Consider the following 16124-nt stretch of genomic DNA (forward strand, 5'->3'; position numbering starts at 1 on the left):
TGCTGATGACAAATGTCTCTATCTAGCAGGCTTAGGGACTGGTCCCCGTGGGTGTCTCACAAGCACGGGTCAAAGATGGGATTCATCATGATAAATGGAATATTTCCTGCCATATTGGTAAACAAAACACATCACAGTCATTAGCAATTGCCACCCCTGACAGTGAGCTGGTGAGCCCTGAGGGAACTCAGGAAGGAAAGACTATCTGCCATCTAGCAGCCATCAGACTGCAGCCATTCCCCATGGTGAACCCTGAGGAAACTCAGGATGTGAAAACACGGATACCGGCCGCAGACAGGTGAGGTGCATATCAAAGGAATGAGGCCAGACTCTTGCATCTTCCCATACATAGAAAATACCTAAATTCCTTAACTTGAGATGTCTGGTTTTCCTTTAACAATGATCTTTTGATGTTCAGACTACCTGCTCTTTGTTGTAATACTTCTACATGACCTGGCTCCCCTCTTGCCTCCTCAGAGCAGTTCTCTCAGGGTTGAGATGCTGCCTCCAGGGCCTGAAGTCCTAAAAATTCCACTGAATAAAATATAACTCTCAACTTTTAGGTTGTGAATATTTCTTTAAGTCCACAATCATCTCCCTAGACCTGCTCTCCCTTCAGGGAGCCCATGTCTGACCCCCACCTCCCAACCTGAGGCAGAAGATGGGCGTTGGCCTCACTTCTTTTTCCTGTTGGTCAGTGACTTTGACCATTGTTTCCAAAGGGTCTCTGCTCTCTCCTCTCCAGCTCTCCTCCCCTGTGACTGTGTCCCCATGTCTCCTGAGTAAGTGGGTGGCCCAATTTTACTTTCATTTAAAGCTATGGTTTTTCCAGTAGTCATGTACAGATGTGAGAGTTGGACCATAAACAAGGTTGAGCTCCAAAGAACTGATGCTTTTGAAATGTGGTGTTGGAGAAGACTCTCGAGAGTCTCTTGGACTACAAGGACTACCAGCCAATTCTAAAGGAAATCAATCCTGAATATTCCTTGAAAGGACTGATGCTGAAGCTGAAGCTCCAGTACTTTGGCCACCTGATGGGAAGAGCCAGCTCATTGGAAAAGACTCTGATGCTGGGAAAGACTGAGGGCAGGAGGAGAAGGGGGTGACAGAGGATGAGATGGTTGGGTGGCATCACCGATTCAATGGACATGAGTCTGAGCAAACCCCAGAAGATAGTGATGGACAGGGAAGCCTGGCATGCTGCAGTCCATGGGGTCACAAAGAGTCAGATACAACTTAGCGACTAAAGAACAACAAATCTATTTCTGACATGGCTCCTCCTGTCCCTTCCTGCCTCAGTGGTCCTCCTTGGCCTTCAGGAAGAAATGCAGACTCCTTAGAACATCATTTCTCCTTAACTAGATTGCATGTCTGTTAAATCTAAACCTTGTCTTTACTGGGTCCATTGACCTCCTGGGATTTGGCACAGCAGGAAGCCCCCACTGGGGCTTAGTAAAGACTCAGGTGGAGGGACTTCCCTGGTGGTCCAGTGGTTAAGACCTCCCCTTCCCATGCAGGGGGTGTGGGTTCAACCCCTGAGCGGGAGCTAAGATCCCACATGCCTTGTGGCCAACACATCAAAATGTAAAACAGAAGTAATATTATACAAATTCAATAAACACTTTAAAAATGGTCCACATCAAAAAATTTGTTTAAAAAAGACTCAGCTGGATTGAGGAAACATCCCATACATTCAAAAAGAGCATTCCACTCCTGACCCAGGGCTTCTTGCAATGTCAGAGATGGGACCCAGAGGAGACTAGAGACAGGCAGAAGGGGTCTCTCTTCCTGGGTTACCTGTCTCCTGTGGTTACCTCTACGCTGATCACATCTAGGGAGAGATCCTTCATCTTAGCTTCTTGACGGGATTTGATGTGGGTGATTAACTCCAGGAAGACCCGGCCTCGATAAGCTAAACCATCCTTGACAATGTTGGGAATATTCTATGGTAATAGGAAGGAAAACAGTAGGAAAAGGAATGAGAGAAAAAAGCAGGAAAAGTCTTTCCTGAAACCTCTGTAGCAAAGACAGAGTTGTTCTGTAACTTTCTGCCTTGGGCTGATCACAGTCCCAGGGAGGAATTCCAGAAACTCCAGTCCTGGCCATGCCTGGAAACCTCTGGGCCCTGAGCCCTCTTCCACACCTGAAGCCTCCTCTTCCTCTTCCTTCATTCTATCTCCAGGCCCACCAAAATTGCCCTGGTCCTGTAAACCCTTTCTGCTTGGAAGGGACTGTGGTAACTATTAAATTATCCCAGGCTGGCCAATCAGGACAAGCCCTGCCCCCTTGGCAACAGTGATTGGTCCAAGGGGAGCACACATGACCTAGGAAGGCCAATTAGAATGCTTCCTTGGCCTTCCCAATTAGAGGCTACCATGGCCCTGTTCCCATCAGGGAGGCCAGACTGTGGTAGAAACCAATGAGGCCCAGGAAAGAGCAGCAGAGATGAGAGATGGAGTGAGTGTGGGAGAGGCTCCTAAAGGCATTGAGGTCCTGGTTTCTGAGGCTCTTCCTCACTCAGAGGCCTTCCCAGCCCCATTCTCTTCTTTTGCCCATTGGCTTTCTGGTGTTTACTGCCATCCTCTCTCTCTTTTTTTAATTTTTACTGGAGGATGGTTGCTTTACAATATTGTGTTAGTTTATGCTGTAGGCAAACTATATAGCCCCCCTTTTTTGGATTTCCTCTCCATTTAGGTCACCACAAAGCACTTGGGTAGAGTTCCCTGTGCTATATAGTAGGGTCTCATTAGTTACCTATCTCATACATGGCAATGTATATACATCAATCTCAAAATCCCAATCCATCCCACCCCCCTTGTCACCAGTGTTGAATAACCCAGTGCTCTTCCACATTTACCTGTGCTGTTTCTTTTGCTGCCATGACCTTTCCCCCTGCCCAATCTCTTACCTGGGGTCTCGTCTCAATGCCCCTTCCTTAGTGAATGCCCAGAGCACTCCATCTGCTCCTTTCTTGGGTCACAGCACATGCCTCGGGCTTCTGTGGCCCTTTGTGTACAGGCTTCGAGTCCTCTCCTGGAGTGTCATGGACAGAAACCAGGGCCTGGGCCTCCCCAGGCATCTCCCAGGCCCTGGTGCCTGACACATGGTTGATTTCACCTCCACTATTCCCTAGAGCTGACATAAGAAGCTTACAGGGTCTTCTTCCTTCATCCTGAAAGGGGCCTTTTTACCCCCACGGAGAGTCAAGAAGCTGGGGCCAAAGCAGGGTAGGAAGCCAGAGTACATTCCTGCAAGGGGAAAGGGGTGAGAGAGGGCGGGCTCGGGTGGGAGAGGTGCAGGAGGCAGGGCACAGGGGGCTTGCTTGCCTTCTATTTCAGCTCCAGTGGACGAGATCTGGTTGAGGGACAGGCTGACCGTCCCGATCTCATCATTGCACCTGTTCCTGGGGCTGGAGAGAAACACACCCTGCAGGTAGAGTCCCCAGCCCGGTTCTGATTTCCTCCTCCCTGGTATGTCTTCCAGCCTCCACCCAGTTGCTCACCAGTCCAAGACTCTGAACTTGATGTAGCTGGAGAGGCAGGGAAGCTGCAAAGGGCAAGTGAGAGGGCAGTGGGTGCCTGCCCAGATGGCCTGGCCTTTGCTGAGACTGGGAGCAGTTGGGAAGTCCTGAGTCTGGGTCAAGGTTTGGCTCTGTTACCAGTGAGCCCAGAGGGACCACTGAGGCTTATGGACCTTTAGCTGGGGGCTCTCCACTGTGTAGGCCCTTTGCCAGGGCCTGGGGAAGGCCTCAGACTATGTCCCATGATCATTTTATATTCCCATTCTTAAAAATGGTCCCTCATTGCATCAGCTCCAGGAGCCACGAGATGTGGGTCTACCCAACCGTGGAGTCCATGACTGCAGTCCTTACATGGCCCTTCAGTCTGGAGGCAGGTTTACCAAGCCTCTCACGGGGATGTTGCAGGCCTCAAAAGACTTCCTCACATTTAGCAGTTAACCTTTATTTACTATTTAAATTAAAAAAAAAGTTTTTTGGCCACTCAGGGTGGCTTGTCAGATCTTAGTTCCCCAACCAGGGATTGAACCCAGGGCCCGAAGCAGTGAGAGCACAGAGTCCCAGCTGATGGACCAGCACAGAATTCCCTGGCAGTTCATCTCTAAACAGCAGGACATCTGTCTCTTCAGAGAGTAACAATAGCTGCCACTCTGGGGAGGGTTTCCATTGTCCCCAGACTGCCCTGAAAGTCTATGTGGATCAACTCAGTGACCCTTACCCCTACCCCCAACAACTCCAGAAGCCAGGAGCTGTAATCATTCCCATTTTCAGACAGGAACACAGAGGCACAGAGAGGCCAAGGTCCTGAAGTTCCTGTGCACCATGCAGAACCCTGCCCATCTGCCATAACCCAGCGAGGTGTGACCATCCTTCTTGACTGAGGGGGACTGAGGCCCAGAGAGGGACAGAACCAGGATGGAACCCAAGCTTCTGACACATGGTTGATTTCAGCTCCACTAGCTGAGCCTGGTGGGCCCTCCATCCTCACACATCCCCTGTTCATGGGGCATGGCTGGGGGTCCTCTGTTCTCCACTCCCCTTGTCCTCTGCCCCTTGCCATAGCGGCTGAGGTCAGGGGAGCAGGGGAAATAAAGGACTTTCCATGGAATTCCCTGGTGGTCCAGTGGCTATGACTCTCTGCTCCCAATGCAGGGGGCCCGGGTTCAACCCCTGGTCAGGGTACTAGAGCCCACATGCCACAACGAAGACCCAGTGTGGACAAATAAATAAATATATTAAAATACATATAAAAAGAAAGGGCTTTCCCACCGAGCAGCTGTTTAGTAAGCCATGAGATCACCCTGCTTAAGGAAGGACACTGGAAGTGGAGAGAGGGGGGCCCTTGGGCACCCAGGTCTTCCAAAGCACCAAACCCTACAAATTGGTGGAACCATATTTTCATCCATCTTTGAGAATTCTCTTCCCCTTTCCCAGTTCTTTGTTTTGATTCCCCTCCTGTCTGGGGGCCCCTGAACTGCTAACTGGCACAGACCATTGTCAGCAGTGCCCCCTGCAGCCTGTCTTGCTCGGGCCCTGACCAGTTGGTCTCAGATGCCACTGACTGTGCAGGTGGTCATCCTGCCACTTCACAGGGAGGTCCAGAAGGCTGGCGACAGGCAGAAGGGCTTCTCTGGTGGTCCAGTTGGTAAAGAATTCACCTGCCATGCAGGAGACTGGCTGCAATGCAGGAGACCAGGTTCCATCCCTGGGTCAGGAAGATCCCCTGGAGGAGGGGCATGGCAGCCCACTCCAGTAATCTTGCCTGGAGAACCCATGGAGAGAGGAGCCTGGTGGGCTACAGTCTATGGGGCTGCAAAGAGTTGGACATAACTTAGTGACTGAACTGCCTGCAACAGTCAGGCCGCCCCCCAAACAGCCCCAGCTCTAGAGAGAGACTGCATCTACAGGAAATGGGTAAGAGTCTGGGGATGTTTGGACATCTTCAAACATGGAAGGCCTTTTTCAGGGATGGGGGGCCTGCCCCTCCTCCACTGTTTTCCAAGCCTGGAGGAAGCTGAACATGAGTGAGGACATCCAAGGCCTGAGCATCCACAGAGCATCCGAGGATTCCTGTCCTGAGTCTCATCACAGCCAGCACAGGGGGAGAGAGCAAGGGCGTGAAAGGACTAGGTCCTTCTTTAAGAGTCTAGAAAATCACCCAAGAAGGTAGGGATGAAGAGAAACAGTTAAAAATGCTGACTCACAGAGAAGTAGATGGAGACGTTTCTGGGAGAAGCAGGGAGAAGGGTCCACAGAAAGAAAGAGGGGATCTCCTTTGCTAATTTCACATCACACAAATGTAAGATATGTTGGTGGTGGTGGTGGTGTCAAGTTGCTAAGTGGTGTCCAACTCTTTGCAACCCCATGGACTGCAGCACACCAGGTTCCCTCTGCCACCCTCTCTCCTCCTGCCTGCAATCCTTCCCAGCATCAGGGTCTTTTCCAATGTAAGGTTAAAGGACAGTGAAACGCTCTCTGGGCAGCCAAACGAGTGCCACACAGAGTTCTACACCCTCACACGAGAGTGCTCAAGTCCTCTCTCAGATTGCTGACTCTTATTTTACACACAGTCTTTTACAAGCCTGGCACGGAGTCAAAAGTCAGTCAAAGCTCTCACAGGGCTTGGAGAAAACTGGCATGCACACTGCTGACAGGTGACTGAGAAGGACTGGAAAGCTGTAGAAATCAGACTAAAAGCCCCTCCATGTTGACACCATTTAATATAGTCACAAACAGCCCCACGCTGCACATAGCCCAGTACATAACTATGCTCTTGCAGCGCCTCTAAAGCCGTCAACAAAGAGATACAACTATATTCAGGGCACTTTGCTTAGAAGATAAGAAAATGCATAGTACAATTTAAAATGGGTCTTGAAAGTGTTTTTTTTTTTTTTAAGTGAAAGGGCATGTTTAAGCTCTCTGGAAAGTTTAGTCTTAGGGCCCATTCATTTCACTTTTTTTCTAACCTGAACTTGATCACTAGTTGAAATCATCTAGGTCATTTATTGGTTTCCCTTTTTTTTGGCACAGCACAGCTTGCACTTGCAGGATCTTCATTCCCTGATGAAGGATCGAACCCAGACCATCAGCAGTGAAAGTGTGGAGTCCTTACCACTGGACCACCAGGGAACTCCCCCCATTCACTTCAAGTAAAGTTCACTGTAATATGTCCTGGGCTTTCTCATGCTCCCTATAAAGCAGAACCCCCTGCCCCCTCCCACCCCTAACTTCCATCACACGCCCCTTACAAAGACCCCTTCTGTTTGTGGGGGGTGAGGAAGAGAAAGCGTGATGAAAAAGCAATACCTGAATCCGGAAGGTCAGGATCTGGTTCCATATCGGGCTCTCGGTTTGGGTCTGCACATGTGTCTTGAGCTGGGAATATCCCAAAGAAATATCAGTCCAGCCTCCCTCCACTGGCCTCACCTCCCAGGCCTTCTGGTCCAGCCTACAGGTGGACCCTGTCTGCAGCACAGAGCTGGTCATGGGAGTCCCTGGTCCAAAGACCCTTTGACAACTTCTCATCAGCTACAACTTCAGTCCTTTGAGTAGCTATCTAGATCCAGACTCCTTCATATTTTCCCTCAAATCAGCTTTCAATTGATTTAACTTTTAAATAGAGGGTTGCTGCTGCTGCTAAGTCATTTCAGTCGTGTCCGACTCTGTGAAACCCCATAGATGGAAGCCCACCAGGCTCCCCTGTCCCTGGGATTCTGCAGGCAAGAACACTGGAGTGGGTTGCCATTTCCTTCTCCAATGCATGAAAGTGAAAAGTCAAAGTGAAGTCGCTCAGTCGTGTCCAACTCTTCACGACCCCATGGACAGCAGCCTACCAGGCTCTTCCGTCCATGGGATTTTCCAGGCAAGAGTACTGAAGTGGGGTGCTATTGCCTTCTCTGAAATAGAGGGTTACTAACTCTATTACATGAATGCAAACATGTTACTTTTGTTAGAGAAATTCTAAAATCCCAACAAATAGTCAGCAACAATGATTCTGATGGCATACTCCTTTTCAAAGTATCACTTGACTTTATTTTTAACCCTAGCCTTATTCCAAGCAATCATGTTGGTAAAATCAAGGGTTAATTGGACTGGTTAAACTTTTTCATACACTCTAAGAAAAATGTAGAAATATTAACATTTCTGAAAATACGTGTGCCTCTCCCACCCAACAGTATCTCACCTACTTCCAGAGTACCAAACCACTCAGTGGGAAATAAGTACTCAGTGTGGTGCTCTTAAAATATGTCCACACGCTCTTTGGTATGCTCCCCTTCAAAAGGTGGACACTATCTCCCTCCCCGTTTGTCTGGGCTAGATTTAATGACTTCTTCTAATAGGTAAGATATGGTAGAAATGATGCTCGATGAATCTTGAGACAAATCTACTTAATTTCAGCCCAGAATTCCCCAAATTGCAACACAGGGTCCTTTTTTTTTTTTGCCCATGACATCCATCAGCATGTGCTCAGAGAGCTTCAGGGAACGTTACTCTCGCCCAGAACCTCCCATGTCTAGATGCAGAGACTGAGGTTCAAGGGCTCAGTGACAGTTTCAGTGGTGTGCACTTGCGGACTTGTCTCATTCACTGGTCCACTCATCTGTGCATTTCAATGTTTGGTTTTCGGTGGGCATCTTCTCCCCTCAAGGCACTAGGCACAGCTCTGGGAAACGGGCCGACTAAGCCACAGCCTCCACCTTCACAGAGACCCTCCCTGGTCCCATGGAGTCTCATCACTCATAAATGGGATATGACTCCTGGGGTCCTGGCCTCCGACCCAGTCCTTTCCTCCATGCTATTTTTTTCTAGGTGCCAATGTCTCTAAGCTTCAGACCGTTTTTATGCTTACCTTTTCCCCAATTAGTTCCACCTCCAACATAGGACTCACAGAGTAGTGTTTCTCTAAGAATAAGAAGTTAAAAGATTTCTGTGGCAGCATTATTTTTTCAGGAGGAGGAGATGGAGTAGAGACAGGACCTCCTAATGAAGACCCTCCGTCATAATTTGGTTTTATGCCCCCTGGGCAGACCCCTCCCACTTTCACTCTGTTCCCCTGTGCCACTGTGTGTCCTGGCACACAACCGGGGTGGGGGCTGGCACAGGGAACCTTGACTATGGGCATTAAGGACAGGTCAGGGGCGTGTGGCCCATTTTAAAGGCGCCTTCATAAAACCATTCTGGGTGGGTTTCAGCCTCCCCCTCCCCCCACCCCAAGTCTTAAGGTCAAAATGGAACTGGGGAGCCCTATGAGAAACCAAGGTGGTCCCCCGGTAGGGAAGCTCAGGGCTACTCCCGCCCCTGCCCCGACTGACTGAGGTGGAGGTCCTCGGCGCAGTAGATGAAGAACTGAAGGTAGGCTATGCTGATGGGCACCACCGACGACTTGAAGATCCGGGTGTCCGTGTCGTCAACCCTATAGATCAGTTTCTGGTCGACCTGGAGAGAGTCACAAGGAGGTCACAGGCCACCAGATTCGGCTGGTTGGTTGGGGTGGGGATGGGCAGCCTGGAAGCGACACAGTGAACGGGGAAATCCTGTGAAGAGCGGTGGCTGCTTGCGGGCTGGGGGTGGTCACCCACGGAAGCAGCCAGGCTAACAAGTGCTCCTGAGGTGTGGGGGGCAGCCTCACCGGTGCCTGGTCTCCCACACCGAGGGCACAGATGGTGACTTTCAGGTAGCCTCTCACACCACTGTTGCGTTCGTTTGGCTGGCAGAGGCCAAGCCATTTCCTCAGGAGTGTGTGACCTGGAGAGGCAGAGGGCCCGTGGGAGACCAGCCTCCAGGTCCCCCCATCTCCCCTGGAACCAGTCTTTGCTTCTGTAGTGGGGGCAGCTGTGTGGAAAAGTGTCTCATATATTCTGGTTTCCACCCAGGGGCAGAGGGAAATGGGACTCACTTCTTTGTGCTTAGTCATTCAGTCGTGTCCGACTCTTTGCAACGCCATGGACTGTAGCCCGCCAGGCTCCTCTGTCCATGTGATTTTCCAGGCAAAAATACTGGAGTGGGAAGCCATTTCCTACTCCAGGGAATCTTCCCAACCCAGGGATCAAACCTGCATCTCCTGCATTGGCAGGCGGATTCTTTACCCGATGAACCATTGGGGAAACCATAAAGTACAGTATCATTAAGCAAAAGCCATGAAGTACAGTCAAATGTTGTCAAGTACAGAAAATAACTCACACCCTCTCCCCGTCCCCCATGTTGAGTACACAGGAATTTTGAGATGATTTCAGCACCTGACTGCTTTTTCTCAGAAGACACTCACATTTCCACCAATGGTTACCTACCTGGACAGTTGTAGATGAACCCAATATCTGTCTGAAAACACAGTAGAGAAAGGACTAGTTAGGGTCTCCAGCCAATATTTGTAACAACCAACCAGCTTGATGACAATTCATGTACTTTGTTGTTGTCGCATTGCTAAGTCGTGTCTGACTGTTTGTGACCCCATGAACTGCAGCACGCCAGGCTTCCGGTCCTTCACTATCTCCCGAAGTTTGCTCAAACTTATGTCCATTGAGGCAGTGAAGCTATCTAACCATCTCATCCTCTGCCGCCCCTTCTCCTCTTGCCCTCAGTCTTTCCCAGCATCAGGGTCTTTTCCAATGAGTCGGCTCTCATGGACTTGTCCCGCCCTGGCTCCTTTCATCTTTACAGCAACCTGGAAGTTGACCCACTGTAATCTCCACTCTACAGAGGCAAATGTTGAGTTTGAGCCAAGACCCCAAAGTCTTACAACTAGTAAGTAAGGAGGTTTGGGTTGAAAGGACCCTGACCACCACCAGCACGCTGACAAACACAGCCTTGTCCTTCCCTACGCCTGTGGAGGAAAGTGTTTATCCCATCCTGGGGAAGAGGATGGTTGAGGAGCTGGCCAACAGACTATGGGTTTTCCTCTTTCCCTGGGAGATAGATGTTCTGTTTGCTTGTTTTGATGTGGACCATTTTTAAGGTCTTTATTGAATTTGTAACAACACTGCTTCAGTTTTGGTTTTGGTTTTTTGAAGCATGTAGAATCCTAGCTCTCCGACTAGGGATCTAACCTGTGTTCCCTGCAGTGGGAGTGCAGAGTCTTAACCACTGGACCACCGGGGAAGTCGCTATGCTCATCATCTTGATTGTGATAATGGTTTCAAATACATATTTGAAAATGTATCAAATTATACATTTAAAATGTTTATATATCATTGTATGTCAATTATATCTCAATAAAGCTGGAAGAAAACAAACCAAAACAAAACTTATTCACCTCTCATGGGCAATAGATCTAGGCAGTGATCATCAATAGCTGTTAACAACAAAAAAAAGAGACCGGCAGTCATTCTGTGCCTGTAGGTGATGTCATCTTGCCAAATAATTGACCTAAGTCTGATCCAGCCTCTAGATAGCAAATACCTGGGCGGAGGATCCTGAGATGTGAGCCGCTGGAGGTATAGTCAGCAAAATCCAGACTGAGGGAAAACTCTGCAGAACAAACTATCCAGTTGCTTCAAAAAATAAACGACCAGACTTCCCGAGTGGTCCAGTGCTTAAGAATCCACCTTACCATACAGGGAACACAGGTTCGATCCCTCGTGGGGGAACTAAGATCTCATGTGCTGTGGGGTAACCAAGCCCGTGAGCCACAATTACTGAGCCCTCGTATCATGACTAGAGTCTGCAAGCTACTCTGAAAGTGCTTGCATGACACAATGAACATCCTGAGTGCCAAACTGAGACCTAAGGCAGCTGAATAAATAGTAAAAAAAGAAAAAGAAATGCAAAGAAAATTAGGGTGCAGGACCAACTGAATAAAATACACCTAAAAATACATTTTGATCAACTGCAATATGTGCACTTGGTTTGGATTCTGATTTGAATAAACTGTAGAAGGAATTCATGAGACAATTAGGGATATTTGAACACTGACTAGATATTTAGTGCTAGCCAGGAATTAGAAAGGTGTTTAGATGTTGTCATTATATTTAATTATGCTTAATAAAGTCTGTATGTTTTTGAAATAGGTAGTGAAATATTTTAAAGTAAAATGATATGTCTGAGATTGGATTCAAAATATTTAGGTTGGTACAAAGCAATTGCAGTTTCGGGCCATCAATTTTAAATCAGTCATGTCAGACTTTTTGCAACCCCATGGGCTGTAGCCCACCAGGCTCTGTTGTTCATGGGATTCTCCAGGCAAGAGTACTGGAGTGGGTTGCCATTTTCTACTCCAGGAGATCTGCCCAACTCAGAGATCCCCAACCATTCTAGAATCTCTTAATTCCTAGGCCTGTGCTGCTTCTTTGAGAGTTAGTTGGGGGAGGGGCAGGTTATGAAAACTCACATGCTTATTACAAGTTGTGAGAAAGAAACCTTCCTTTGACTTGTCCTAAATTTGCCTTTCCCAAGGGTAGGGCCCTTTCCCAAGAGTTGCCAGATTTAGCAAATAAAAATACAGATGCCAGTTTATATTAGGATTACAGATAAATAACGACCTTTTTTTTGGTAAACGTAGGTCCCCAGCAATATTTCATGAAGAGCCATGAAATATTGGGGACATACTTACATTTAAAAAGTACCTGTTGTTTAAGATTAAAAATTTCCAGGGCCTCCTGGATTTAACCTGGCAACCCTACCTATTGGTTAGCCCTTCATGATTGAGTGAACGTTCCTCATTTCTCAACCTGGATCTTTCCCAAAGCAAATCTTTTCACTCTGTCCTCAGGGGCAGTCTTTCTCCAGGTTTTCCAACAACTGGTTGACCTTTTGGATCCTCTGTTTCCATTTTTTGGAGACAGAGATGTGAGCTGTGTCCATAAATATTCAAAGTGTGGGGGGATCAAGGTGGAACCCAGCACTCTCATAAATGTTACATACTTTAATCCTCACAAAAATCCTGTGGGTTGAGTATGTTATTATCCCCATTTTACAGATGAGCAAGTAGAGGCTCCGAATAACTTGTCTAAATCACCCAGTGGGTAGGTGGATCAACAACTGGATCTTCCTGCATGAAAATCCAAGTCCTTTTCCCTAGCCTGGGGCAAGTAGCCCTGGGTGGGTCTCTGTAACTATTTCACCAAACCTCCTCCTCCATCCAGTGCTCACTTGGAATCTCCCGATCTCTGCGTTGAATCTCATCACTGAGGAATTCATCACCTGCAGGGAGTTCCCAGAAAGATTTGTTATTTACAACCCCGATTTCCCAAACCCCATGGGAGGAATCGGCAGGGTACATCTGGGCTCTCCAGGACTGACTCAACTTCCTAATGACTGACACTTCCAAGTAGTGTTTCTCATTTAATTCTCAGAGGAGCCCTGAGAAGCTCAGATTTTTAGTCCCACTTTCAGGATGAGGAATTTGATCCGAGAGGTCAATTCCGTTGGTCTCCACAAAGCAAACTTGCTCTCAGCTTTCTCCTCTGCATCCTGTCTTGGCTGTTTCCTAAGAACTCTTCAAGGGAGAAGCCTTACTCTCACTAGCCCCGTGCTGGACACATAGGAGGCATTTGATAAATACAAGTTCCTCATTGTTACTGGGCTCCCTGGGGTCGGAGAATGGAACGTCTCATTTGGAAGGGACGTTTGAGGGGTCCTTTGGTGGCATGAAAATCCTGGTACATGGGAAAGGGTTGCTTTGTTCACCTTGGAGCTAAGCTCAGGGCCTATCGGTTGGCATTTCATAACATTCATTGAATGAACGAATAAATGGATGGATGGATGGATGGATCGGGCTGGCGTCTGGCTGCTAGGGTGAAGAAGGTGGCAGAGATGCTGCCTTGGGGTCAGAAAGACCATCCGATGTGACTCTATCTCTACAGATGGGGCTGGAGGGGAGTGAAGAACTTTTCAGAATTGAGGTGGGACAAGAAAAGTGAACCCGTCTTGCCTGGCTCCTCACCTGGATTAAGATAATCTCATCGAAGAACTTCATGGGAGCCTCATAAAAATTCTGAAAGAAGATCTGAAGTAGAGAGAATGGGAGGGGGTGGGGATGGGAGTAGGAAACGTGTCTCCATCACATCCCCCAGGGACTGAGCAAACCTGAAGCCTCCAACTAAGAGACTTCTGCCTTCGTTTGCCCATTCCGGTGACCTTCAGCTCCTTACCACCCATGTGTTCTGCTTGCAGAAGCAGAGACCCGCCAGGTCCTAAAGGATTTTTTATCCAGAAAAGTGTGGTGTAGGGGATCCCTGGAGGGCCTGGGAGCAGCTCAGAGCCCATCAAACTGCCCTGGGACGGAGATGAAAGTGTCCGCCTCTCCCTAGATCGCCCTGTCTGTCCACCACACCCCCACTCCCTGGTGCAGCCAGAACCTCCTCCCCCCAGAGCAGACCTGGCCCTGTCACTCTCCTGCTTGAGTCCCTCCATGGCTCTCAAGTCCCATCCAAGATGAGGCCCCAGCACGTTTTGCAGGCTTACCTACAGCCAGCCCCCCATCCCAGCTCCACCCATGTCTAGTTTTGCCAACCAGCCCTACTGTTTCTTCCTTCCAGGTCTCTGAGAACACGATTCCTTTTTCCTGAATTATCTTTCTCCATCTTGTCCCTCTTCCCTTGGTAGACTCTTCCTTCAAGGTTTCAGGAGACTTTTCTGAGTCCTCTCCACCCTCTGTTCCCTGCCCCCACTGTGCTTCTCTCTTTTCTTTGGTGGTCTAATCACAAATTAATTCAGTGCCTATTTATGGAGTTCTTATTGCATCCATCATGATGCCAGGTTGGGAGGCCCCAGTGGCGGCAAAGTCAGCATTGTTGTTCAGTCGCTCAGTCGTGTCTGACTCTTTGTGACCCCATGGACAGCAGCACGCCAGGCTTCCCTGTCCCTCACCAACTCCCAGAGCTTGCTCAAACTCATCCATGGAGTCGGTGATGTCATCCTACCATCTCATCCTCTGCTGTCCCCTTCTCCTCCTGCTTTCAATCTTTCCCAGCATCGTGGTCTTTTCTAATGAGTCAGTTCTTCACATCAGGTGGCCAAAGTATTGGAGTTTCAGCTTCAGCATCAGTCCTTCCAATGAATATTCAGGACTGATCTCCTTTAGGATTGACTGGTTTGATCCTCTTGCAATCCAAAGGATTCTCGAGAGTCTTCTCCAGCGCCATAGTTTGAAAGCATCAATTCTTCAGCGCTCAGCTTTCTTTATGGTCCAACTCTCATATCCGTACCTGACTACTAGAAAAACCATAGCTTTCAGCTATGCAAACCTTTGTCAGCAAAGTGATGCCTCTGCTTTTTAATACAGAGACATTGAAGTTGTCTAGGTTTGTCACAGCTCTTCTTCCAAGGAACAAGTGTCTTTTAATTTCATGGCTGTAGTCACCATCAGCAGTGATTTTGGAGCCCAAGAAAAGAAAGTCTGTCACTGCTTCCACTTTTCCCCCTTCTATTTGCCATGAAGTGATGAGGCCGGATTGCTATCACTTCTACATGGGGCCTGCGCTTTCTGGTTGCATCGGCGGCCCTCCCAGATCTTTATCCCCCAGGCCCTGCCCCCCCAGATTCCTGTCTCCCCAGATCTCTGTCCCCTCACATCCCTGTCCACTGTAGTCTTGCCCCATCGTCATCACTTATGTGTCCACGTGCTATGCTCTCCGTGGTGTTTGACCATCTGTGCCCAGTTTTGTGGGACAAACAAATAAAAGCAGCAGAGTCGGGGAGCAAGCTTGCCATCCACCAGCAGGAAATGCCTAGCCCTCGGCCGGCCCCTTTGACCCAAGTACCCCATTCAGCTCCGAAGGGCATGGGCCACCCACCTCATTGAAGAAAGGGTTGTTCCCCATCTTGATCCGTGAGTGGTGCTGGTGGCCTCCGATGACCACCTTCACCACTGGCTTGATGTCGTTGCCCATCAGCTGCCGGGCTTCAAACACCTGCACTCGGACCTGCAGGGGAGAGACCAGGGGAAACTGACTTTGGGGGTCCAGGCTCCTATTTGTCAAGGGGGACTCTTTTCTGAAAGAACAATATGTTCTGGTAAGAAGCATCTACTGCCGATAGAAAGGGGCCCTAAAGCCCTGAGAAGGCTCTGGTTCCCTCTGTTTCTTCCTAAGGGAACTGTCACCTCCTCTTTGCCTTTTCATTTGGGTTCAGTTTGGGTTTCATTTTGGGACACAGGGTTTACTGAATGGGAGGGACTTGTTACAGAATAGGGTCGAACATTTCTCAGTTGCTGTTGTTCTGTTTGTTTTGAATATTTATTTGACTGCACCAAGTCTCAGTTACGGCATGTGGGTCTAGTTCCCCGACCAGGGATTGAACCTGGGGCCCCTGCACTGGGAGTGCAGAGTCTCAGCTGCTAGACCACCGGGGAAGTCCCAGTATCTTGTCTTTTATACTTGTGATCTTTTTACAGAACTGAACACTTTATTTATTTTTATTTAATTATTTATTTGTTACCAGAGGTAAGGAAGTGTATTTCATTGTGATAAAAGCACCAGTTAATGACGAGGACATATAAAGATTATAAGCATTTTTGTTTATACCCTGATGACAGATCTTCACAATATATGAAGCAAAAGCTGATAGAGGTATAAAGAGAAAGAAGCAAAAACTCTTCTCTCTATTGATATAACAGGTAGGCAGAAAATCATCATTACATTAGAATAGCACCATCAATCAACTTGGCTTCCCC

The 16124-nt window shown here is 48.4% G+C and overlaps 1 protein-coding gene across 1 annotated transcript in view; it reads right to left on the reverse strand.

Annotated features, from left to right (window-relative positions):
• Positions 1–16124, reverse strand: part of FER1L5 (fer-1 like family member 5) — a 54523-nt gene that overhangs the window by 32250 nt on the left and 6149 nt on the right. The window contains exons 7-18 of the mRNA XM_070380208.1: positions 15247–15375; positions 13395–13457; positions 12602–12652; positions 9805–9835; positions 9147–9262; positions 8830–8953; positions 8367–8419; positions 6824–6892; positions 3503–3546; positions 3327–3409; positions 3154–3248; positions 1815–1943 (exon numbers count right to left, since the gene is read on the reverse strand). Coding sequence (XP_070236309.1) covers positions 1815–1943; positions 3154–3248; positions 3327–3409; positions 3503–3546; positions 6824–6892; positions 8367–8419; positions 8830–8953; positions 9147–9262; positions 9805–9835; positions 12602–12652; positions 13395–13457; positions 15247–15375 — 987 coding nt within the window. The remainder of the gene's footprint in view (positions 1–1814; positions 1944–3153; positions 3249–3326; positions 3410–3502; positions 3547–6823; positions 6893–8366; positions 8420–8829; positions 8954–9146; positions 9263–9804; positions 9836–12601; positions 12653–13394; positions 13458–15246; positions 15376–16124) is intronic.

Source organism: Bos mutus, chromosome 11 (genome assembly GCF_027580195.1).
Source record: "Bos mutus isolate GX-2022 chromosome 11, NWIPB_WYAK_1.1, whole genome shotgun sequence".
Classification (NCBI taxonomy): Eukaryota; Metazoa; Chordata; class Mammalia; order Artiodactyla; family Bovidae; genus Bos; species Bos mutus.